The following is a 25,679-nucleotide window of genomic DNA, read 5'->3' on the forward strand; positions in this document are numbered from 1 at the left end:
AAATGAAAAAACAAAACTAAAATCAGAGACTCTATTTAAGATAACCAGTTAAGATTCTAATAAGCATTCATTAGTAGTAATAAAGTAAATAGATATTTAATATCAATAACTTAATTATAAAATAATACATTAGAAGCTATTGTATTAAATTTTTATGAGAGAAGAGTTTACCAATAAAAGATTTAATATATATATATATATATATATATATATATATATATATATATATATAATTACATTTAATAAAAAACATATTTCAATGCATATTTTCAAAATTTAATAAAAACTGACAAGAGAGATCTTATAACTCATTCGTACTTTCATTATGAACTCCATTTCATTTGTTGATATAAATATAATTAGGGATGACAAAAATATTCGTGTCCGCAGATATCCACGGATAAAATCCGCGACGGATAGTTACTACCCGCGGGTAACGGGTATTTTAATACCCGGTTATAAACGGGTCGGGTACGGGTATCATACTATCCGTATCCGCGGGTACCCGTTACCCGCAAAAAATTAAAATTAATATTTAATTTATATTTTATTAAGTTAAATTTAATTAAAATTAGAAGTAACAGTATATTTTATTATGTCAAATTTAATTATAATTATAATTATAATTATAATTTAATTTAATTTATATTTTATTTTTATAATTTTATATTAAAAAATTTATAAAATTCATATTTTTTTAAATACTTGCGAGTATCGGGTATCCACGGGTACCTGCGGGTTTTAAAAATATCCGCGGATATTTTTTAAGCGGATACCCGGCGAGTAAAAAGGTGGGTAACGGGCGGATTTTTTTTTAGCGGGTCGGGTACGGGTATCATACTATCCGTGTCCGACCCGACCCGTTGCCATCCCTAAATATAATCATTGGTCTTCAAGTGTCAAAATTTTCTTTAATAAATATATACTAATTTGAAGAAATTAAAATATAAAATTTGGAGAAAATTATTTTGTATTTATATGTATAAAAACTTTTGGGGGTTTTTAATGCATAAAAAATCCCGTTCCGTTCTCAATATAATCATAAAGGCAATCAATAACATAATAAGTTAATTAATTAAGTTTAAATTAGTCTACAACTAAACCATAATCAATTAAACATTAATCTTATTTATTGTGATTATGATGTATTTCAACATAATTTATTTTATATTCAATATATCATATCACATTTATTACATATTTATAACAAATACAAAGATAATTACCAAACTTAACAAATACAAAGATAATTACCAAACTTATGTTAAATTAAGTATGGTCTCTTAGATATTAATACCTGACCTAATAATTTATTCTTTTATAATCATTCAATCCTAAAATTCAAAGATTATGAAGAGTTTACTCCACCAATATCAATGGGATCTAATAATATTGTATAAGAAATAATAAATTATTTTAATAAAACTTAAACTTAAAATTCATTTCTTAAAAATTACGTGAGATGAACACATCATCCCTATTAATTACCAATACAATTCAACAACATGATATTAGTTTTTATTTCGATCAAACCCTCTCTTTTTTTTTCTAATCATACATATATCAATTATCATTACTCAACCAAATTTGTTATTTACACATACAAAAAAAAACAACAAAGAAAAGAGTGATTTTCGTTTGAGCTAAAACTACTTAAAAAAAAATATAATCCACTTGTCAAGATTTACACTTGAGTGAAAATCATGTCGAAAAGAGGATCTTATCTCACCCTAATTTTTTTGGAGCAGGAGAATTCATAACTTGAGCAAAATCATGCTGGTGAATAGACTTGCCTCACTTTAATTTTCAATTGAGAAAAACCACCCCTGATTTTCAACATAACACAAAACCAATGCAAAATGTAACCAATTATTTGCTAAATAACGGCTATACACAATAATATTTATATTATCCCATCTTGTGAACCAATTATACTACAGAATTTATTTAAAAAATATAAAATCTGTATCTAATTAATAAATAATTGTAATACAATATTACTTAAAAATATTAAAATTTATAGGAGTAGCAAAGTGCAAAAAACACGGTGGAACTTCATGCTACCCAAGAAGATGCAGAGCAGGAAGAAGCATAAACGCAAGGTGTATGGTGATAAGACAGACATCCGAGGATGACACGGGGACACATTTTGGAGGCCGAGGAAACCATGAACAATGAAAACAAAGTTGTTTAAAGGATAACCTACGTGCGTATGAAGAGCATGAGGCAAAGTACCCCAAAATCCCTCTTTCAGATGAATTATTGCGTTGTTGGGCATGTCAACATTATCGACTTCCCCATTGATTTTTTCTTGGTTAACTGTTGGAATTTTATTCAGTGATATTGAGCTACAAGAAAGATTTCATTCAGTTGACATGGAATTGCCTCACCTCTGTTAAAATCTGGGTTCTTGGGAACAGAGAAACTTCGGAAAAATTTGTGCAGCAACGTCATGAAGGTGACTTTGAAGCTCTTTTGTGGTAGCTCTGGCATCAAGGTGAACATAGAAAAGACTCATTTTCTTCTAGAAGAATGTAAATTTTCTTCTATTTTTGGTAGTTCCGATTAAATAGCGAAATATGTTGATTTACACCAATAGAAAGATGAAAACATGCGATAGTAGTAACATACTATAATTATCACAGAAGGATATGATTATAATGGTTTTAAACAGCTATTGACTTGTTCAACAAACTCTACAATTTTCCCAAGAGGGCCCTCTCATTGTGAGGTTCTCTTTGCACTCTTCCAAAGGAGACCCCCTCACCATGCATGCATGCAGGGGTCAGAAGAAAAAACAAGGGAAAAACGAAAAATTAGCAGAAGCAATGACCCGAAAAAAATCACAATCACATTCCTTAGTTTCGGATACGCCCTGAGGCGCCAGATTTTGAGCAGAGTAATGGCCATAGCTCCGGCAACAATTCTCCGGCCAACTCTCATGATCATCGTCACTTTGCCCGTCATATATTCCATGACAGAAGCTGAAGCTTTGGTAAGTCTCAAAAGCACTTTCTCCAACGCTCAAATTTTAAACGGTTGGGTGGCTGGTTCTGCACCTTGCAGTGTAGAAGATCAATGGGAAGGTGTTGTTTGCAACAATGGCCTTGTCACGGGGCTTCGCCTTGGAGGAATAGGGTTAGTCGGAGAAATACACGTTGATCCATTGCTTGAACTCAAGGGTCTTCGAACTATTAGCCTTAACAACAACTCTTTCACAGGTTCCATGCCGGAGTTCAACCGAATAGGCTTCCTGAAAGCCTTGTATTTGCAGGGAAACAAGTTTTCTGGGGATATTCCTCCGGAATACTTCCAGAGAATGAGGTCTTTGAAGAAAGTGTGGCTTTCTGATAACCAATTCACGGGGAGCATTCCACATTCATTGACCGAGATTTCTAATCTTATGGAGTTGCACCTTGAAAACAACCAGTTTAGTGGAACCATTCCTGATTTCAAAAACCCGACCCTGGAGCACATTAATCTTTCCAACAACAAATTGGAAGGTGAAGTTCCAGCTAGTTTGTTGAGATTCAGCGAGAGCATGTTTTCTGGGAATTCTGGTCTTTGTGGTGAGAAGATCGGAAAATCATGTGAAAAGCCGGTGGAGGCGCCAAGTCCTGCTCCCATTGATGCACCGGAAGCAGTAAGTGTTGGTGGTGGTGGTGGTGGTGGTGCGACTGTGCCACATAGTAATACCCCATGGGAGGTTGCAGCCATTATAATAGTGAGTGTAGTGCTTGTTTCAATAGTTGTATTTTTCATTGTGAGAACAAGACAAAAGAAGGAGGAGGCGCGGCTTGATATGCTTGGAAATGATGCTAATGGCGGTGGTGGTTCGGTGGAAGTTCAAGTGGCTACCACATCGGCGAAAAGGGATGTGGATGCAAGTTCATGTACATCAATTAAAAAATCATCGTCCAAAAGAGGATCTGCAGGTTCTCAAAATAAAGGCGTCGGAGAACTTGTGATAGTGAATGACGAGAAGGGTGTGTTTGGGTTGCCAGATTTGATGAGAGCAGCAGCAGAAGTTCTGGGAAATGGAAGCTTTGGATCTTCTTACAAAGCCGTCATGGCTAATGGAGTGTCAGTGGTGGTGAAAAGGACCAGAGAGATGAATGTTCTGGAAAAAGATGCTTTTGATGCAGAGATGAGGAAGCTCTCATCGCTTAAACACTGGAACATATTGACCCCTTTAGCTTACCATTTCAGAAAGGATGAGAAACTAGTGATCTCAGAGTATGTTCCCAAAAGCAGTCTCCTCTTTTCACTGCATGGTAAGGCTTCTTCTCCTTACTGATCATGAACTGATCATGAACTGATCATGAAGTGAAGTCGTCATGATTGATGACAACTTGAGTACGAAATATTAACTACATATTGTGTTATTTGCAGGTGATAGAGGACCAACACATACGGAGCTGGATTGGCCTGCACGTATGAAAGTTATAGGTGGAATTGCCGAAGGGATGAACTATCTTCACAAAGAACTTGGTTCTTCAGATCTCCCACATGGCAATCTCAAATCCAGCAACGTTCTTCTGGGACCAGACAACGAAGCACTACTTGCAGATTACGGGTTCAGCCGCATGGTTAACCCTTCAAGTGCAGCACAGACACTATTTGCTTACAAGGCACCAGAGGCAGCAGAACACGGCGAAATTTCACATAGCTGTGATGTTTACTGTCTCGGGATTGTGATACTCGAAATACTCACTGGGAAATTTCCTTCGCAATATCTAAGCACTGGCAAAGGTGGAACCGATGTGGTGCAATGGGTTGAAACAGCAATCACTGAGGGTAGGTTGGCCGAAGTGGTTGATCCTGAAATCGCAGCTTCTAGAAAATCGGTAGGTGAAATGGAGCAACTCCTGCTCATTGGTTCTGCTTGCACCAGAAGCAGCCCTCTGCAACGGTTAGGCATGGAGGAAGCGTTTAGAAGAATAGATAAGGTACGATCCGAGAGTGGGGTTGGCAAAGAATCAAGAACAATAGAGGTGTTGCCAGCTTTCGGAGATGACTATGAAGCTGCAGAGCAATTTGAGAACCAATCACATAGGAGACATGGAACAGATAGTTTCGGAAGTGCGGATAGTATTGAACTTTGATGAACCTCCTAGGTAACAGATTTAGAATGTCTTCATGCATGTGTGTGGAATTGTGTTATTTGGTACATACCTTAGAATTTTTGAGTTATAGATCAGGGACATGTATAAATTTTTATGATACTTTTAACTTACTCATGTTTCAGTTATAGGATTCAGCTTTTTGTTCATTTTGTAAAATTTTTTAGTTACTGAGACAGAAATATCCACTCCCTCTCTCACAACTATCTTTGCTTACATTGGCTGATTAAGACTATTGATAGCAATTTTATGTGTCTAGTGTATCGGGATAATGAGAGATCAATAGAGATAAAAAAATAAGGTTTAGACACGCTTTTTGTCTCTTAATTTTAAAATTTAGAATTAGTTTATTTTCAAAATTTTATACCAATTTAATATTTTAGAGTGAATTTAGTTATTTTAATCAAATTTTCTTAAATTTATTTGATGTTTTAAACACATTTCATGGTTATATTTGAATTGTTTACATCATTTGATATATTTTCGCTTTAATGTTAACTCAAATAATATCATGAAACACGTTTAAATGTAAAATAAACTTAATAAAATTTGATTAAAAAAACTAAATTCACACATATCAAATTAGGGAACTAGATTGGGTTAAAGTGTTGAAGAGGAACTAATTCTAATTTTTATCGAAAGTTAAAGAACCAAAAACATATTTAACCCAAAAATAATAAAATTTAACGGTAGTTCTTGTGATAATTTTTGTTGTTGTGAGAATTAGCATTAAATTTGATAGTTTAAAAAATAAAAAATATATAAGAGGTAACAAAGGATATTTCCTTTGTAAGACCATGAGTGGATAAAGGCATAGTTAATGTTACTTGAAAAGGACTAATGAGAAATTTGGGTCGAAAGAAATTCCACAATTTTTCACTTCCATGTTTTTTGTTACTACACTTGTTGAAATTTTAAAATCGTGACGCTTAAAAAACTAAAATTTATAATATATATAATCCAAAATGTCATTCATGAGGTGTTTCACAAAATTAATAATCCAGAATACCTAAAAACTTATTTTAGATTACAGTACTACATTTTGGAATTATCGTTTCAAAACATGTTCCTTTAAACCGATTTGAAATGCGTAATTTAAATTTCTTTAATGCATTCCAGATACTATTTTTCAGAAGGTATAAGAATTTTTGAAAAGTTATTTTCCCCATTTCGCTAATATGGAGATATGCAAAACGCAGTTTGCAATAGTAGAGAAGTGCAATAAAATGAAGTATGTGTAAATTTTATGGTCCTCAAATAAAAAAAGCTAGCCTGTGGAAAACGGGCCACCAAAAAGTATCAACCGGCGTGTGTTAGTTCAATAACTTGGGGAACTTCTTCCTTCATCCCCCTATTTTCTTCCCGCACCTTATATTTTAAATTTCCATTTATACCCTCTTGTAATTATAGTACCAGATTGTGTAATTTGTACATAGAATAATGATATTTTAACCAATTTTTTTTACCCACTTTTAATTTACCACTCTAATCACTCCTAGATCATCATATCATACCACACACAAATTAAAAATAAATGATTGAAGGGTGATTGAAATAGTGAGTTAAAAATTAGTCAAAAAAAATGAATAAAAATATTATTATTTCTGTAAATATTTCGGATTATATAATTCGTAATGCATATTTACATTCTAGAAATTCGTAATGTAAATTTGTTTTACGAATTGTACAATCCGAAATGTGAATTTACATTATAAAATGTATAATCTGAAATGTAATTTTGCATTATAAATTGCACAATCCAAAATGCACAAAAATTATGATATTTAAAACTTAAATTCCACGTCTTTCATTAATTCCTAATTTTATTTTACCCTTCATTATTGCATATTTGTTTTATTGGGTGAAAATGAAGATGGAGATGGAGAGGTGGGAGAATATAGGGTGGAGGTGGAGGTGGAAGAAGAAGATGGAGTGATGGTGAAGGAAAGTATGAAGGTGTTGTGAGGGAAGATAAGGAAATAATCTGAAATACTTGATGAAAAAAAATTCCCATCGTGAAATATATTTTTAAATACTTTATATATATATATATATATATATATATATATATATATATATATATATATATATATATATATATATATATATATATATATATATATAACCTGTTAGAAGAAAATAAATTTACAAATAAAAACAGAGAAGAGGACAAAAGTTGATATTTAATAATAATAATGTTGCTTAAGTCAACCATATGCTAATGCTCACAGCATACTACAGCTGGAAGTTCATTGAAATGCATAATTAATTTATATAACTGCTAATTAATTATTAATTAATTAACGACTTAATTATGAGTGTGAGCATGCATCTCCTGGCATACAACACTCACTCACTCCTCCATTCTGCAAATTTGGATATTCCTTATTATCTGTCATAGAATTTTTAGGTTTCATAACCATAATTACAATTTCATCATAATCCTATTTCTTAATTCTTTTTTTTTTCTAAAACTTGCACACTCCCCAAAACCATTTTCACACCTTTCTTTTTTTTCCTCTTTCAATCACACTTTTCTTTTTTCATATTAGATCAATTAGAACACCACCTTAAATCTAAAAGAGTTTAAAAATTTAAAAGTAATAAATCTATGAATTATTAATTTACCTTATTTTCTGTTAGACTTTTAATTCATTTTAAATTCTTAAATATTTTTTTTTAACAAATAACATTAATAATAATAAGATTAAATATGTTTTTGGTCCTTCAAGTTTCAGTGGAATTTAGAATTAGTCTCTCATCGAAACTTTTGACTAATTTAGTTTTTCATCTATATAAATTTGTGAATTTAGTCATTTTAATCAATTTTTTTTAAGTTTATTTGAAGTTTCAAACGCGTTTTATGATGATATTTGAGTTAACATTTAAATGAAAATGAGTCCAACGATGTAAACAATTCAAATATTATTATAAAATACACTCAAAACGTTAGATAAACTTAACAAACTCTAGTTAAAAGGACTGAATCCATATATTTTTAAAGATAAAAAATTAAATTGATAAAAAAATTTGAAAAGAGACCAATTCTAAATTTTACTGAAACTTAAGAAAAAAACATATTTATTCCATAATAATAACAACTATTAAAGATATAATTTGTATTTTGAGGGCATACTGACATGTTGTGGTTCTAGAAGTTTCGTCCAAATTAGTAAAATTTGATTGCAATATCTTGAAATGATTTGGTTGCACCAGCACTCGTGCAACTCTAAATTCTCAACCTTTTTGTCATTTTGTTAGTAAAAAAGAATTTGTTGGAGGATTAGAAGGCCTTGAGGTTTGCAAGATTCCTGAAACAAGTATTTTAAGAAAAAAAGAGTAATTATTTTTTGGTAAAATTGTAAGAAAATCTCTTTGCTCCCTCTGATGGCAATGGTAGTGATTATTAAAATGTGTGAATATTCCTTTTACATGAAAATGCACATGTTCTTAAATTTGAATATGTTATGATTCTAACATGGGGAATAGGGACAACCCTAAGCCCAAGACGTGCTTAGCTAGCTTGCAATCTACAAAACATCACTAATTTATTCAACTAACCCTTTCTTCCACCCAATTCAAATTTAGGATTATAACAATGCTCATTTGAAACAATTTTCAAACATGAATCGCTTCATGTAACAATGTTTTGTTGAAGAATAATACCAAGATTTCACGTTAATTATAGATAATATTAATTTATAATATATAAGTATATGTAAATTTTGTTTATGTTTAATCATACTCAATAATTTTACGTCGTTTAAATAACTTAAATATCCATTATTTTTTTTGTTCAAAATATTTTTTAAAGATAAAATTGTGATAAAATACATATTTTAAAACAGTTTGTGAGGTTTATCATGTTATATAATATAATTTACAAATATCTAATTTGTTGTTTTTTGAAAATTAATATGATTTACGTCATACAATTGGATAAATCAATTTTATAAAATTGATTTAACGTATTTCTTTTAAGATGATAACAAAACTATTTAGTATTTATATCATAAATGTTTATCATTTTATTTACTACCAGATTACAGATAAATACCTAATATCATAATGTATTTATCTTGACACGAAAGAATGTGTAAAAAATATCATATTCACTATCTATAAGACAAATTATCATAATACATATATTTCTTACAAATATTTATCCTCTTTCGCACATACATTTTTAATATTTATTTTTCAAAAATTAGTGTATTTTACATTGATTAAAAATAAAATTAATTTATTGAACATAAATAGATATAAATTTTATTTTACAAATTAAATATAGTTAAATTAAACTAGTTTTATATAATTAAATTATATTTAAACTCTAATTTTTAATATATGTCAATTATTTGGAGTCTATTTTATTATTTATTAAACTTATTATCTTATGGCTATTGAATTATTTACAAAAATATAGTATCACATTTCTCGATATAAAATAATATAAAAAACTTACAAAATATGTCAAAAATATCATATATTAAAATTTTTATTACAATTAAAGATAAATTAATAAATAATTTTTCATCAATTAAAAATAAAATCAATTTTCTTTCTATGAATAAAAACACTTTTTCTATATCGTATGTAATGAGAAGGCACATCCTTCAAAATACAACTTTTCTCATATTTGAGTGTATGACAAAACTGACCTCGGAATAAAACTTTATTTTATTGTATGTATGACATGTATGGCCACATGTATGCGATGGAGATAGAAGTTTTGTCGTATCTTGATAATCATGCAAACATATTTATTATTGTATATGCAGGCTGTGTTGTTATTAATTAATTAATTTTTTTTCTGGTGTTTAAATTATAGAGAAAGAAAAAGGATAAGAAGGTAATGCCGTAACGGAGATTCGTGGGAACAGGACGTGACTCAATTTAATTCCTCTTATAACCCATCGGCTTGCAAATCAATGATTTTGATAAAGACCCTCTTCTATTCTATATATATATATATATATATATATATATATATATATATATATATATATATATATATATATATATATATATATATATATATATACTACAAATTTTCCGTTACAATTGTTCAAATATATATTTTTATTCCTTTAAATTTTGACTTAAAATTAAAATTTGTCTCTGTATGAAACTTTGATACATTTTGGTTTCTAAACTTTAAAAATGACGACTGAATATAGTTCTTTAAACTCGATTACGTTAATTCTTTTAGACGTGTTGAACGCGTTTCATGTTAATACTGAAGTTGTTTACATTGTTTGACACATTATACAGTGGCGGAGCTATTCGGGGGCAGAGAGGAGCCTTGGCCCCCCAAAATTTTTATTTTTTATTTTTTTTACATATATATATATATATATATATATATATATATATATATATATATAAAATTTAAAAATATATTTAAAATTTATTAATTTTTTTAAATTATAGATAATATATATTAAAAATTAATAAAAATTAAATTTTTTATTTTTTATTTCTTTTATTTAAACATAACATTTAATGTAAATACATAAAAAACATAAAATTAAATATAATAAAAAATAAAAATATTTAGGTTTAATTATTCTTTTGACCCCTGATTTTATTTAAAAATTAATAATAGGATTAGGTTAATTTTACCAACAAAGCAAATCATCCATATTAACCGTTTCAATTTTAATGGAAAGATCATTGATATGTTTCGAGAAATTTAACAAAATTTATCATACAAGACGATCAGTTTCTCAAAAATTGGGACCAAATTGAGACTAAAAAAAAATTGGAGGACCAACTTAACATTTTTAAACGAAAGCATGAATCAAAAGAATAATTAAACCAAATATTTATTAACCTAATTTTTGTTTTCCTTTTCATTGTCTTTTTAGTTTTTCACAAATTGTAATAATTTTCCACTCTCATGTGTCTTCCTTTTGTTTTTAAAGAAAAAAAAGTTAGACATAAACCCATTATATTTCTCATTTGTCCTCTTCCTTTCATGTCTTTTTGTCTTATTTGATAATGAAAACATTATTTTTTTTTATCTAATGAGCTTTTTGTATTTTTTTTTATGAATGTAGAAAAAATAATAGTGTATTATGTATTAAGAATAATGAATATGTTTTTCTTTTAATAATTACATATCTCAATTTTTTATTAGATTATGATCAATTATTTTTTAGTATTATTTTAAAAAAAGTATGTTGATAAAGAATGAAAGAATAAATTAATCCTTTAAGAGTGACGAAAAGAAAATTATTAACTAAAACAATATAGATTCTACCTCTTCACATATTTTAAAGCATTATACTAATGATAAAAAATGTTCAGTTAGAAAAGTCATTTCTTGAAGCATTATACTAATGATTGAATTTAATAATCTCAAAATTATATTACTTTGGCCCCTCCGACACTTTTAGTCAAGATCCGCCACTGACATTATAAATTCATATTTGCTGAAAAATGCGTTCAACACATAAAAAAACGTAATTGAATTAGAAGAACTATATTTACTCATTCTTAAAATTTAGGAGTCAAAATATATCAGAAACGAATTCTAATTTTAAATCAAAATGTAGGACTAAAACAGTAATTAACCCATCATAAAAATATTAGTTTCACGTTATAATTATTTTATCTAAATGTATTTAATGATTCGCATGTATTAATTATTTTGTACTTTCCTTTCAAAAGACGGTTTCACAAATAAATTATATATATATATATATATATATATGTATATATATATATATATATACGTACCATAGTTCTAGTCTAAAACCAAGAGTTGTGTGGTACTTAAATTTAACAATATTTAATGTTAACTAAATTTAACATTTAAAAGTTTTCAGAAAAGGACAGTAGGTATAAATATTGAAAACGAATCGTAATACGAGTTTTGAAACAACATAAATGGATACAATGTCCTATAACCTTGTAAGAAAACTTAGTACAACATTAAATCCTTAAGCTAAAACATATTTGTCTAAAACAGAAGGTGATGATTGTTGGTTTAAAGATCTTAACTTCAATTTCAATATCCTACTAACATTAACTTATCTCCAACCAATGCAAATGGAAAAAAAAGTCTTTGAAGCAATTAATACACTGACTCACCTTGCAACTGTGTGTGTATAAATCGGAAGCAGAAGCTTTTCAAAGCAATTTCAGTTCCACCATTGTTGCGCTCAATGTGTTTTCTGGTGTCAGTCTAGAAAAGGAAAAGGAATAACAAGAGTCAAAAGTGGGAAACTTAGGTGACAGTGAAAAGCATCTGATATAAGAACAGAAAGAAACGCAGAAGGGAAAAATTAGAATCCAAGTTGATTTAGAAAGTGAGAAAATTTAGATGAATGGTGAGTGAAAAAGAAAAGATGATGATGATATTACTGTGTATAAGAAGCATAGCAAAAGGTCAAAAGCAGAAAAGGAGAACACCAAAATTGGCCAGAAGGAACGGCGGCATTTAAAAAGTCAAATGAGTAATGCAATGATATGAGTGTTACACAACACAAGTCTCTTCTCTTCATTTCTTCATTTCATTTTTCCACATATCGCATTTTTCTTTTACCCCAAAAGCCCACTTTTTTCCACACCTCTCTCTTTCTCCATTATTCGGACAAAAGCTATCTCTTTTATTCTCTCTCTCTCTCTCTCTCTCTCTCTCTCTCTCTCTCTTTCTCTGTCTCTGTCTGTCTCCGCCGCTTGATTCCGTTCATCATGGAGAGCCTCCCGCTCGAGACGGCGGAGAAGATCATTCTGCGGTGGGATTCCACGGCGTCGGAGGATGCCAGGGACAAGATGATATTCTCCGGCGACCGGGACGAGGCGGATCTCTACCTGCAGGCGGTGGACGAAATCCAGAGGTCCCTCTCCTCCGTTTCGGTGTCGGAGAAAGTCAACTCGGCCATCCAGATCGCCATGGCCCGCTTAGAAGACGAGTTCCGGAACATCCTCATCTCCCACACCAACCCCTTCGACCCCACCACAGAAGACGAAGCCTCACAAACCCTTGACCCTCCTTCTTCTTCATCCTCTCCCAAACACCCTGACAACGACGAAAGCGACGAAGTTACCCAAACTTCTCTCCTCCGTTTCAACAGCGACGGCGCTGCTTCCTCCGTCACGGGAAGCTACCGCTCAACCAGCAGCATCCGCGAGATCGATCTCATCCCCTCCGACGCCGTCTACGACCTCCGCTGCATCGCCGAACGCATGGTCTCCTCCGGCTACTTGCGCGAGTGCATCCAGGTGTACGGCAGCGTCAGGAAATCCTCCGTCGACGCCAGCTTCCGCAAGCTCGGAATCGAGAAGCTCAGCATCGGCGACGTGCAGCGCCTCCAGTGGGAGCAGCTCGAGAACAAAATCAGACGCTGGATACGAGCCGCGAAAGTCTGCGTCAGGACGCTCTTTGCCAGTGAGAAGAAGCTCTGCGAGCAAATCTTCGATGGAGTTGGAACCTCCATCGATGACGCTTGCTTCATGGAGACTGTCAAGGGCCCGGCGATTCAGCTCTTCAACTTCGCCGAGGCGATTAGTATTAGCCGGAGGTCACCGGAGAAGTTGTTCAAGATTCTGGATTTGCACGATGCGTTGACGGAGTTGATGCCGGATATTGATGTCGTGTTTGATTCCAAGTCCTCGGAGACGATTAGGGTTCAGGCAGCGGAGATTTTGTCGAGGTTGGGGGAGGCTGCGAGGGGGATTTTGTCGGAGTTTGAGAACGCTGTGCTCAAGGAACCCTCTAGGGTTCCTGTTCCCGGTGGGACGATTCACCCTTTGACTCGGTATGTGATGAACTACATAAGTTTGATCTCCGATTACAAGGTTACTCTGAACGAGCTTATAGTGTCTAAGCCCTCCACGGGGTCTAGGTATTCGGGTGATCCTGGGATACCCGATTTGGATTTGAGTGAGTTTGAGGAGAAGACCCCTTTGGATGTGCACTTGATTTGGATTATTGTGATATTACAATTCAACTTGGATGGGAAGAGTAAGCACTACAAGGACGCGTCTTTGGCTCATTTGTTTGTGATGAACAATGTGCACTACATTGTGCAGAAGGTGAGGGGTAGTCCAGAGTTGAGGGAGATGATCGGGGATGACTATTTGAAGAAGCTCACCGGAAAGTTCAGGCAGGCAGCGACGAGCTACCAGAGAGCAACGTGGGTGAGGGTGTTGTATTGTTTGAGGGATGAGGGGTTGCATGTGAGTGGAGGGTTTTCTTCTGGGGTGTCCAAGAGTGCTCTCAGGGAGAGGTTTAAGGCTTTTAACGCCATGTTTGAAGAGGTTCACAGGACTCAGGCGGTGTGGTTGATACCGGATTCGCAACTAAGGGAGGAGCTGAGGATATCGATATCGGAGAAGCTGATTCCGGCGTATAGGTCGTTTCTTGGAAGGTTCAGGAGCCACATAGAGAGTGGTAGGCATCCGGAGAATTACATAAAGTACTCTGTTGAGGACCTGGAAGATGCTGTTTTGGACTTTTTTGAAGGTGTTCCTGTTTCCCAGCACTTGAGGAGGAGATCTGAATGATGGAATGGACTAGTGAAGTGCAGTGAAGTGAAGTGAAGAAGTGAAATGGAGTTTTGCAACTTAGAAGCTAGGACATATTCTTTTAATTTTTTCCCTGGAGCGTTCAGGTAATTGAGTGCTGGCCAATCTGAGGTTGCTCAAGCTCTCTCTCTCTCGGGTGGGTGCTCCAACAAGATTTACAACCATGATCCACGGTTATCGGGAAAGAAAGATTAGGATTCACTAATCTGGTGTTGAAGATTGGTGTGGCTTGTGAAAAGCCATGTAGCTACCTCACCACCCTGAATGCTGCTGCCTGTAAGCACGTTATTTGATTTCTCACCACATTCTAGATTTTGTTTCATTTGTTTATATTGGAATTTGTTGTACGTGTGTTTTTCTTTTTTTTCTATTTATTCTCTCTAAGGTCGAAAAAGGGCGGTTTCTTTTGTAGCTTCAAATGACTTCTATACAATGTGATAGTTTTGCACTATATGCTCTGTCTTAAATCTTAGTCCTAGGTACACCTCTGTTCTTTCTTATATCTGAGAGATTCTTATGGAAAAACAGAATAGTATTAGATATATAGCACACACACACACACACACCATAACAGAAGAGTATGCTGCTTCAGTAAAGAATAATAAGTGCATCTTTTGTGTTGGCTGGATTCTAGGACGCTTTATTATTTGTAATTGGATAATGATGGACCAGATAGTTACTAATCACCTACTGTTTACAAGTGTGAACAGTTTTATTAAAAGGTTGTGTTAGGTTCATTCTGAAAGAAGGCCAAGTTTCTGTATTTGAATGTTAACCCTGCAAGCACATTCTTATACCTTTTACAGGAAGTAGGCCAGAATTTTGTTTTGTTAAGCATTCCATTACAGTTCAGGAATAAGAAGAATCAATGATAGGGTATTTAAGTAAACATTAAATGTTACATTTTTGTTGGAGAAGTTTTAGAATACCAGTTGGCATTCTTGAATGAGTAAATAAAGTATATGATGTGAAGGATAATTTATTGTAGATCTAAGGAGAGAAGGTAGAAGTTGATGCGGTTCCGTGACCACAAGGCTAAAATGGCTGTGATTGGATCACCTAAGTTTTTGTTGCCATCTAATTTTAGCTGGTAGCCATTAACCTACCTTCGTGATCTTCTCATGTTCAATTCAACATCATGAACAGCAAAAATTTCAGACCCTGCCAACAAAGCTGGATCCATCACTGTTTTTTATTCCATATTTGCGTAAATATGATGGTGATGCCTGAAAACGAAAGCAACTGGTTGTATTACACAGTTTGGTTGTAGATGGGTTTCTCTATTTCCTATTTAAGAAAATAATGAGGCAAAAAATGCTTTTATGTTTTTTTTTTCATACAATGTCCTTTAGAAAAAAAAAATTCACTAGTATTTTGAAGTATTATTTTTGTTCCAATTGTATTCTCAAACTAATCAGTCCCTATCTATTAAAATAATATATTTATTAATAGAGCGAGCCTTTTTTGAAAAGATAAAATTGTTTACAAAATATGCTTATTGCTGTTATTAGTTTAAAGAACTTTAAATTCCAATAAGAATTTGGAATGATATCAAGGAGTGTATATATATAATATTATTTATTAAAAAATTAACTTTAAGTTCAATTTTATCTTATAAAATCAGTTTTTAAAGCAAAATTTGCTTTTATTTATATATAGTAATTTGGTCGTACACATGCATCAATCATTTAAGTAACCAGTGACAAATTAAATCAAATTGGAGTGCATTGAAGTAACGAACCATGGTTTGGCAAATTTAAAAAAATATCCTAAAACAGTTTACATCGCATATGGATTAGCTAGTGTTAAATTAATTTTGAAAAGGCAAAGTTAATGTAGAAAATGCCCATCTAAACATGGACTTTGACAGAACCTGTTCTATACTTTTCTTCTTCATTATAGGTCAATAATTGAATTCTTTAAGTCCTAAAAGTAAAATTACTATTAATATTTAAATACAAGTCTGGATTCATCGTAAAAGATAACAAAAAGTTTTGATTATTCAATTCGTGTTGATAGCTTTTCATTGATAATCGTTTTTATTGACCAGTAACAGCTCAACGCTATCCTTGAACTTTAGTGAAAGAATATACACAGAAAAAAATCTCATGGATTCAAAATATCATTCATCAATACGAAATAGTAAAATACTAATATAATGCTATACAGCTGGAAACTTAAAAACTAAAAATTCCATCAAGTGTCCCCACACGTATGCATGCATGCACATGGATAATAATATACATAACATATGGCATAATATGAAAAAGGCTCCTTTGTATCATCAGTAAAAAGTGACTAAATTATATTCTTGTGCATTGGCATCACAGGAACACACAGGACTCTGTCATGTAATCCAATCTCGTAAGAAAGTAAAAGAGTAAAGGCTGCTACTAATGAGGGAGATAAAAGAATTAAAGAAAGAGTCATTGAGCTAATTTTCAAGAAGGGTACAATGCAAGCACATAATCATTCTCTCTTATCTTCTTCTAAATCATCATTTGAATTCCCGTTACTGCTTTGCACTGGTCTAGCATCTGGGACAACACTTCGAACATCTTTTGAAGAAATAGGTGATGGTTTTATTAGCGTTAAAGTAGTCTCATCCCTATCAAACTCCTCGCTCCCATCATCACGGTAAGCATATCTGTCAACAACAGGAACAACAGTGAGTTACAAATGATGATCATGGACAGAAAGCATACAAGAAAAGACTCATTTGGCTCTAACACAGGCATTAAAGAATATTGATAATGGAAGAACTTAGAGAGAGGTGGATTTTTTACCGTGTTGCACTTTGAGATGGTGCCCAAAGAATGCAGATAATACACAGGAGTGAGTAAGACAGAACTTGCCAGAAGGCTGGGATGATCCATGCATTCCGCCATTGCTCATTGTATACATCATTTGATTTGAAATAAAGCTGAAAAAATAGAAAGTAGAAAAATAATCATGAATTGATGTATCTAAAATTGACTGTGTAATAGATCAGTAAGCATGCAAATAACATCAGTTCTCTAACCATTTCATGCTCTAGTTTTGGTAAAAAAAAAATTACAGTTCATTTTAATTTGTTTACAGCACCAGAATACATTGATTGCATAGAAAACCAGTAACTAGGTATAGTTAACATGCTAAGCAAGTAAAATATGTTTGTGCCTGTGAATTACCTCATAACAAATCCAGCCCACGGATACAATCACAGCTGCTGCCAAAGCATTAGTGAACTTTCTGTAAATATCTAATTTTACCATCATCCTTCTGGCCTGTTTCAGTACATAAGCCATAAGACTCTTAGATAGTTATACTAAAAGATACGACAAAGTGAATAATCAGTCGTCACATTACATGGTGCAGAAGCATAGCAAAAGTCTAAGATAATCATCCTAATTTGTGCACAAAAGCTTTAAAACAGAATAGGATTCGTGGAATATGATCATCAGGGTCTGATACTTCAATCTTGGAAAGAATATTTCATTAATTTACAATTAGAGAAATAAACTACAATTTGACCATTAATTCTTATTTTTCTACAGATATAACATAGCCACGAAACATCAAAGATGAAAAATACAAAGTACTGGCAAACCCGAGGGAGAATTGAGTAATGTCCTCCCCCATGTTACTTGATTACTTCAACCACATAACTTTATATAGCCCATCTGCCCTTATATCCTGATTTATTAGTTGCAATTGTAACAGTATTTCTTATGGCAATTCACTCCCGGAGTTTCCTCCTGCTAGTTAATTCTATCAATAATACTGTCATGTCATATTTCTACAAAATTGAGAAAACATCATACACATAACAGTACTCCTCCTGCCCATTGCTACCCACACAGTGCTTTAAATAAAGATTAAGGAAAATGGCAAGTTTACGAAAGAAAGTGAAAATTTTGCAGCCCTGTAGTCTGTCTCATTTACTAGAAAAGCTGACATGATGTTCAGGGAATAACGAACATAGGAACAATCTTAGAAGATGAATACCTGAAGCTTATTCAAAGTTGCAGAGAGTGAAGTGAAAATCCAAAGAATGAAGAACACATCCAACACTGCAGCCGGAAGAACTAAGAACAATTTTGCCTTTCCAGAAAGATCACTTACTGCACCAACATTCTCTACCAACTCAAGCACTTCAGATGCCAGAAAGAAGGTTCCTCCAAGCATAACCACCTTTGATGTAAGCCCTCCAAGGGAAGGTCTCACAACACCATAGCCCATTGAAACCATTAAAATGACCAAACGTGCCACTGTCCGCTTAACAGTTCCAAAAGTTACTGCCCAAATGGTTGTCCCGGTTGGCCTGATTCCAGACTCACTGAATTCAGCATAGTCGAAGTACCACAGAGCCATCTCAAACATGCCTAGGGTTATCACCAGGGTAATGCAGTTCTGCAGGGGAAATACTTCCCTCCAAAATCTAGCATATTGAGAGAACCAAAAGATCCCAAGCAATACATATGCAAAAGACATAAATTGGTAGAAAATTTTCATAGGCGCCATTCTACCAGGCAGATAACCAGAGGGATTTTTCCATACACTTTTCCCTTCCACAACCAATTCTTTAAGCCTAGTATCACAATGGATGAAATACAAGTTATACATCCCAGTTTTTGTGATTTGTATAGATTTTAATGGCAGCACGGCCACTTCATCATCAATTTCAAAAGAGACACCAAAAACTTGAGGCCAATCAGGATTCTCTACGGAAGGGCGGTAAATCACTTGCCCTTCAGCACACACACCAAGTTTTGCTAGATCACCGGTGCAGCAGACAGCCCTTTGGCCCCCATAAGCTGAACCACCAATTGTCTCTCTATCTTCAACTTCAAAAAGAACAGCTTGAATCGGCCATGAGCTGAAATTAGAAAACTCCTTGTTTCTCCGAAATGTAATCCTTTCCAATCTGGTTTTATACATTACAACATTTAAAACCAAATCAACAAAACATCGGCATAACTTTTATATAAGCTAAAAACTTTATTTATATCTGTTGTGGCTTGAATTGAAGCGCTGCTCAATTTAAACACCAGCATAACTAACATGAGTACTAAACACAAAAAGTCCTAAGTATAATCCTTTAGCACTCATCCACAAGAGAAACAGTTTTCCAACTTTTAACCAAGTAGTTGAAATCTATGATGAGTATCCTAACAAGTTCACTTTTCAAATCTGACAAGCAAAATCACACATTTTACTTACACATTGAAGTGAATTAAAAACATATACTACAATAACAAAAAACATATACTACAATAACACCGAAAGCTAAATGCAGCAATTCAACAAGCCCCCTAACATTGTCAATTACATTTTTCACACAAAAAACACGAAACAATTCTGAATCTGGCGGGTTACACAATAAAACTTAACAACCAAAGAAGACAAAACTTAAAGAGAAGTTCCTTGACAGGACAAAAAAATTGAAGGGAGAAGTGAAATGACCGTATGAAGGAATCAGGATTTGCCGGTGGGTAAGCGTCGGTGAGATTGGGGGCAGAAGCGTAAATTCCTTCGCTACCTCCATGGACTACAAAGGCGTTGCCTTTGGCCGCGAATTTCTCCCCTCTGTAATCGTGAACAGAAGCTTCGGCACTGAGGGACAGCAGAAGCAGAAGCGCCAGAACAGAGACCCCACACATTTCACACAGAGAAAGAGAATCTGGATCTATGGAGGGAAGAGAGAGAAGAAGAAAAAAAAAATGTGGGTTTGTGGAGATTGAGGTTTGAAATGTATACTAAGAGAAAAGGAGTGTGTCTGTGTGTGCTTGAGTTGGAACAAAAAGCTTAGTCATGGCGAGTGAGTTAATTATTAGTTTAACAGAGTGATTAAGATGTAGATCAGTGAAATGCAGTTTAATTGTTTTTTATTTGCTTTTACAATCACCACGAAATATAATAGAATAAATGTAGTTTTAATTAATTGGATGGTACCCATTTTTACTTAGACTTCTCAGTTTTGTATTTTTTTTTTTAAATGTATGACTTGAGTTTCAACTTTGAAAAAGATATCTCGATTAAGTTCTTTCCAACAAAAAAATTATTAACACAGTTAATAGTATTAATATTTAAAATGATATACAAAATTAAGTATTGATATTTATATCAAAATTTAGTGGTTAAAGTCATGAATTAAGTTAATAACTTTAGTAATTTTTGTCTGAAAATGACTTGATTAAGACATTTTTTCAAAAATTGGGACTAGATTGATATATTTTTTAAAACGAGTACCAAATCTGAACGAAAATAAGTACGATCCTACTAATTAAACTATAAAAGAAATTTTATGTGAGAAATATGAAATCGGTGCCATGTTTACTAATTAAAATTTTCGATGTAAATTAGTCTAAGGCATGTGTTTTAATTTAATTTAATTGAATGAATAATTTATTTTATATATATTACTCTCTCACTGGATTCTCTCCGCAAATTTCTTGTTTTGTAGTTGGTGATGGAAGATAATCACAGAGGTGTCGGTGTCTTTGTATGAATAGTCAAAAAAAGAAAAAAGAAAAAATGGTCTATTCGTACTGGTTTTTAGATAGTTGTTTTGACTTTAATTTCATTTTACCAGTGATATGGTCACTGTCAGAATTAAAATACATTACTCAAAAAACACAATATTATGGTTATTATTTTTATTGGACTATTGGACAATCTTTACCAACAATAAATCTCGAAGGCTAAACAACAATTTTTTTCTTAAAAAAGTAGGGGATGTTCTTGATCTCTAAAAAGATACAGAATTTATAAGGTAAAAAAATTATTATTATAAAAAGTATAATTATGTGTTGGAAGTTATACACTAAATAAAGATAAAAAAAAGTTAACAAAAGAGAGTTTTTGTTTAAACGTGATGTTATAATCTTTTATATATTTACACAAAGTTCTTAATGTGAAATTTCCTAATCTCTTCGCTGTAAAAAGAAATTTCAATTATTGCACTAAATAAGCTAATTTTTTTCATAGATGGAATTTATCCACTTAAATGTTAAATGAACATTTATCTCTTTTTTTTATGTGGTATTTTATTGCACTCTTCATATTGGTAAAAACCAAATGAAACTTTAGAACACCAAAATTCCAATGACCAATTAGTTCTTCTGTATATTAAAAAAAAAGGAAAAGAGAGACAGACAGACGGACTTTCTTTTAAGAAAAATTGTGGAAGGTTTTGTATCATTTCGATTTTCACTAATTTCTACTTTTTTTTTTTAATTATCAAGAACTTTATGTTTAAAAATTTAGAAGAAAGAGGATGACAAATATCATTATCTTTAGATTATTTAATACTACTCCAGTATGATTTTCATTTTGGTGTTTAAATGTGAAGGATAAATTATTTGAAGATAGTTGCACTGAATCAATATTTTCCAATACTAAAATTATGAAACCTCTTTAAGATGTTTATATAAGAATTTTTAAAAATATTTTAATATATAAAATATTTTCAATGAAAATTGAAAGCAAATTTATTAGAGTGACTAGGAACATTTTAGTGATTTAGGCAATCAGAGCACTTCACAGTGAACCATAGTCACGTTGAATTTTGCAATGCATTGAACTAGTAAAATACTAATTTTGCACAATTTGAAGCCTTTCAACCCAAATCAGAAAGTGGTGAGGAATTGAAATCATGCTCATATTAATTGAGAATTTTTTGAAAGCAAATGAATGATAGTAATGATTCCTGAGGCTAATAATACAGAACAAAAATCAAGAGTATTGAACCCTCCCATGAATAGCAGAGAAAAAGAAAGCAAAATATATGAAGAACAGCCGCTATAATATTTGCGGATGAATGAGGGTTGTGACTAGTCAAAGTCAAGAAATTCCATTCTTTTCCTCATAGTCCCTTTCAGATCTGAGGCCTCCCTTTCTGCTTTCTGTGCCTACAATGTATAATCAAATTTCCATTCAAAAATACAAAACTGAATTATTTCTTAAATAACTGTAAATTACAGGACTACATCAGCAACTATTTCCCAACCATAACAGAAAACCAATGGACTCAAACATATAGTTTTAGGATTTTAATCCCATTTGGGTACTATGTCGGATTTATAGATAGATCATCAAACTTTTAGAACATCTTTCTGCATAACTATAGTATTGAGATTACTTTTGTTCACAGGGTATTTACTCTACCTATTAGCATACTATAGGCTCGTCAGTTAAAGTGCAAACATGAAGCGGGTAATAAGCAGAACTAAGAAATACTAAAATACATACAATAGTTAAATATGATTTTATGATTAAGGCTGGCTTCAAAATCAAACCCAGGATAAGGTTGATTGGGGCATGGAAGAGTATATCTAAATATACAGAGAAAAAAAAATGACAATGTCGAGGAATTTGGTATTAACTCAATGGGCTAGAATTAGGTAGGTAGGGTTCATAAGTATTTAATATAGGCCCATTCAAATGAGTACTTAGTATTCCACTTCTTCTTGCTCATCATCAAAATAGTTTGCCATTATTTCCCCAGCACCCAGTTACTTATCAAATCATTAGAAGATGTTAGAAACAAAATATAACATCTGTTCATTCCTACACACTCTAGTATAATCCTGATGCAATGAAGCTTTGTAAAGAAATGTAGGAAAGCAATGAAACATTGACAGGGTCACAGCATATACTAAGGAGACAGAAACTACACACAAAGAACTTAAAGTAATTGAAGAAAAAATTTTAAGAATATTTACCCTCTTGATTTCTGCTGTAGAAACACGAGTCATGTGTTCGGGAAGTTCCTCCCTCTCCAAGTCCTAAATGTTGAAAGACATGTGATAGTAAATAAGATTGAAAATTATAAAATATTTTTAGATGCAAAAGGAAGCAATTAGTAACCTTACCAGCTCACCGATTAGAACAACATTTTCTCCACGGATTACATAGAGACCCAAAGGGATGTCACAATACAGATCACCAACAATAACCCTCTCACAGGCACCCTCAAGAACTGCATTAGCTGCAATTATTGATGTGAAATTTTACTAAGTCAACCTATTGCCTGTCAAAACTTTACATAATTTAAGGTGAAGTTGGTACCAAATTGATCAAAAGAGCGAAGTATCCCCATGAGTTTTCTACCATCTCTCAGTAATACAAGAAGTTTCTCTACAACAACAATTATTGTCAGACCATACAAATTAGTACACAATACAAAATCAGACTCATCTACAAGGAAAACCAAGATTAATTTACCACATTGCTTTTGAACAATATCTAGCCAAAATACCTTTCAGAAAGCCTAATATGCTAAATATGTCAAAAGCAATGCGACATCAAAACTATTCAATCGCACAAGTTACAATTCAAAAGCAAAAGCAATGTGACATCAAAACTATTCAATTACACAAACTGCAATTCAAAAGCAACACTATTCACATCAATAGGTGATCATAAAATAGCATATTCTCATGCGCTCACTTTTACATGGGCGACTATGGCTTGAAATAGGAGGTATAACAACTATAGAGGACAAACATAGAACCAATTTAATTTGCAGTACCTGAAATTCCTTCTTCCCTAACAACATTTTGGAAGAATGGTTTTTTTTTCTTGCTTTGGTATACATAGCTCGTAACAAACATGCACAATAGGAATCTATCAGTCAAAATCGTGACCCTTCCCTTTCCCCTGCAGCCTCGTAATGTCTAAAACAATAGTCAAGCCCAAAATTGAACCCTCACTTTCCACAAAAATACAAGACAAAGGCGAACACTAAAAAAGAACACCCCCTCCATAAACTACTCGTTTCAAACCAAGTCCACAACTTTTTGCCATTAAAAAATTACCCTTTACACATTACACGATGAAAGCAAGAACCAAAAAGAAAGGCTGGGTATAACTATGTCAAGAGTGCAATCTTTCACATAAATTATTAAATTTGAAGTGTGTATCAACATGAGAAAAAAAGAAAAAAGAGAGTGCTCACTGTCAAGATAGCTCGCAAGTGAAGTAGAAAGGTAAATATCCTCAGGGCCTGCCCAAGACATTTTGCGTTTTCGGTATCTCAAAAATCACCGAATAGCTCCTCACTAACCACAACAATGGCATTGCCAGCGCCAACTCAACTCTTTACACCCCCAATCACTTCAATCTGAATTCACAATTCCAAAGCCTCGAGTTTAATAAGATCGAAATCGCTGAAAGAACGAAACCCCAGAGATCCAATCGCCGAGTAGGAGTGGAAAGGGAGCCTTTTTGAAAGGGAAATGAGAGAAAGAAAAAGGGGGAGCTTAATCTTCTAGGGTTTCGAGACTGTGATTTTGGGATGGATTCGGAAGGGTTTGTTCAATCAAAACAATACTGCGTTTTCGTTAAAATTCATTACTATTGAAATTATGGGAAGAAAAAATATCACTTAAAATGTAATCGAAAATGGGTTTAATAAACAGTTTAGTAGGCATTTATTTACAATAAAATTTATTTTTATTTGTAAAAGATTTTAAATATTTATTTAAAATATATTTTTATTTACCTTTATATTATAAAAGTAAATCTACGCGGAAATAAAACTGTATATTATTTTCTGTGAAACGACTTTCTCTAACTTACCGCATCGTTTGTAGATGTAAGAAACTTTTAATTTAATTTCTATAAATTATCTTTTATGTTCTGTAATTTTATTGAAATAATTTCAATTATTTTACAATAAATATAAATAAGATAAAGTCGCTCTCATCAGAATTATAGGAAATGATTGACAGAAACCAGTTAGTTGATCAGGTGATAAATAATCATGATGCAATAGTCTTCGGAAAATTTTTAAAAGTAAATTTAATTAGTGGTGCTAAAATGGATCACTTCGTCATTGGCCCATTGGCCAATCGAAAATTGGATGAGACGGGCCGGCCCGTTATCAGCGGAAAATCCTGAGTCGTTTCGTCAAGATGACACGCTATCAGATTAAACTTCCCTTTATTTATTTATTTTTTCAATTTTTTTTATTTTTAAAATATTTTGGGTTAAATATATTTTTAGAATTAGTCCATTTCAAAATTTTGGATCAAT

The 25,679-nt window shown here is 32.6% G+C and overlaps 4 protein-coding genes across 5 annotated transcripts; 2 read left to right on the forward strand and 2 right to left on the reverse strand.

The window, feature by feature from the left end:
* The first annotated feature begins 2,043 nt into the window (after nt 1-2,043).
* Nucleotides 2,044-5,310, forward strand: LOC114166652 (pollen receptor-like kinase 3). The gene is made up of 2 exons (XM_028051411.1): nt 2,044-4,274; nt 4,393-5,310. Exons 1-2 carry the CDS (start codon nt 2,777-2,779, stop codon nt 5,103-5,105), a joined length of 2,211 nt encoding a protein of 736 aa, XP_027907212.1. The 5' UTR covers nt 2,044-2,776; the 3' UTR covers nt 5,106-5,310.
* A 7,278-nt stretch (nt 5,311-12,588) lies between these two features.
* On the forward strand, nt 12,589-15,111 carry LOC114166701 (exocyst complex component EXO70A1). Its single transcript, XM_028051475.1, has one exon. The coding sequence runs from the start codon at nt 12,600-12,602 to the stop codon at nt 14,637-14,639; it is 2,040 nt and encodes a 679-aa protein (XP_027907276.1). The 5' UTR covers nt 12,589-12,599; the 3' UTR covers nt 14,640-15,111.
* A 1,806-nt stretch (nt 15,112-16,917) lies between these two features.
* On the reverse strand, nt 16,918-20,469 carry LOC114167364 (transmembrane protein 87A). The gene is made up of 5 exons (XM_028052437.1): nt 20,106-20,469; nt 18,648-19,566; nt 17,831-17,926; nt 17,447-17,583; nt 16,918-17,307 (listed from the first exon to the last, which is right to left on the reverse strand). The coding sequence occupies exons 1-5, from the start codon at nt 20,300-20,302 to the stop codon at nt 17,130-17,132; spliced, it is 1,527 nt and encodes a 508-aa protein (XP_027908238.1). The 5' UTR covers nt 20,303-20,469; the 3' UTR covers nt 16,918-17,129.
* Nucleotides 20,470-22,278: 1,809 nt separating this feature from the next.
* LOC114165928 (sm-like protein LSM1B) lies at nt 22,279-25,020 on the reverse strand. Of its 2 annotated transcripts, XM_028050553.1 has the most exons (5): nt 24,601-25,018; nt 23,712-23,780; nt 23,516-23,631; nt 23,366-23,428; nt 22,279-22,552 (listed from the first exon to the last, which is right to left on the reverse strand). In XM_028050553.1, the coding sequence occupies exons 1-5, from the start codon at nt 24,659-24,661 to the stop codon at nt 22,475-22,477; spliced, it is 387 nt and encodes a 128-aa protein (XP_027906354.1). In that variant the 5' UTR covers nt 24,662-25,018; the 3' UTR covers nt 22,279-22,474. The 2 variants fall into 2 exon arrangements, with proteins under 2 accessions (XP_027906354.1, XP_027906355.1); XM_028050554.1 differs by lacking the exon at nt 23,712-23,780 and having other exon boundaries at nt 22,282-22,552; nt 24,601-25,020.
* Between the last annotated feature and the right edge of the window lie 659 nt (nt 25,021-25,679).

This window comes from Vigna unguiculata, chromosome 10, assembly GCF_004118075.2.
Source record: "Vigna unguiculata cultivar IT97K-499-35 chromosome 10, ASM411807v1, whole genome shotgun sequence".
NCBI lineage: Eukaryota > Viridiplantae > Streptophyta > Magnoliopsida > Fabales > Fabaceae > Vigna > Vigna unguiculata.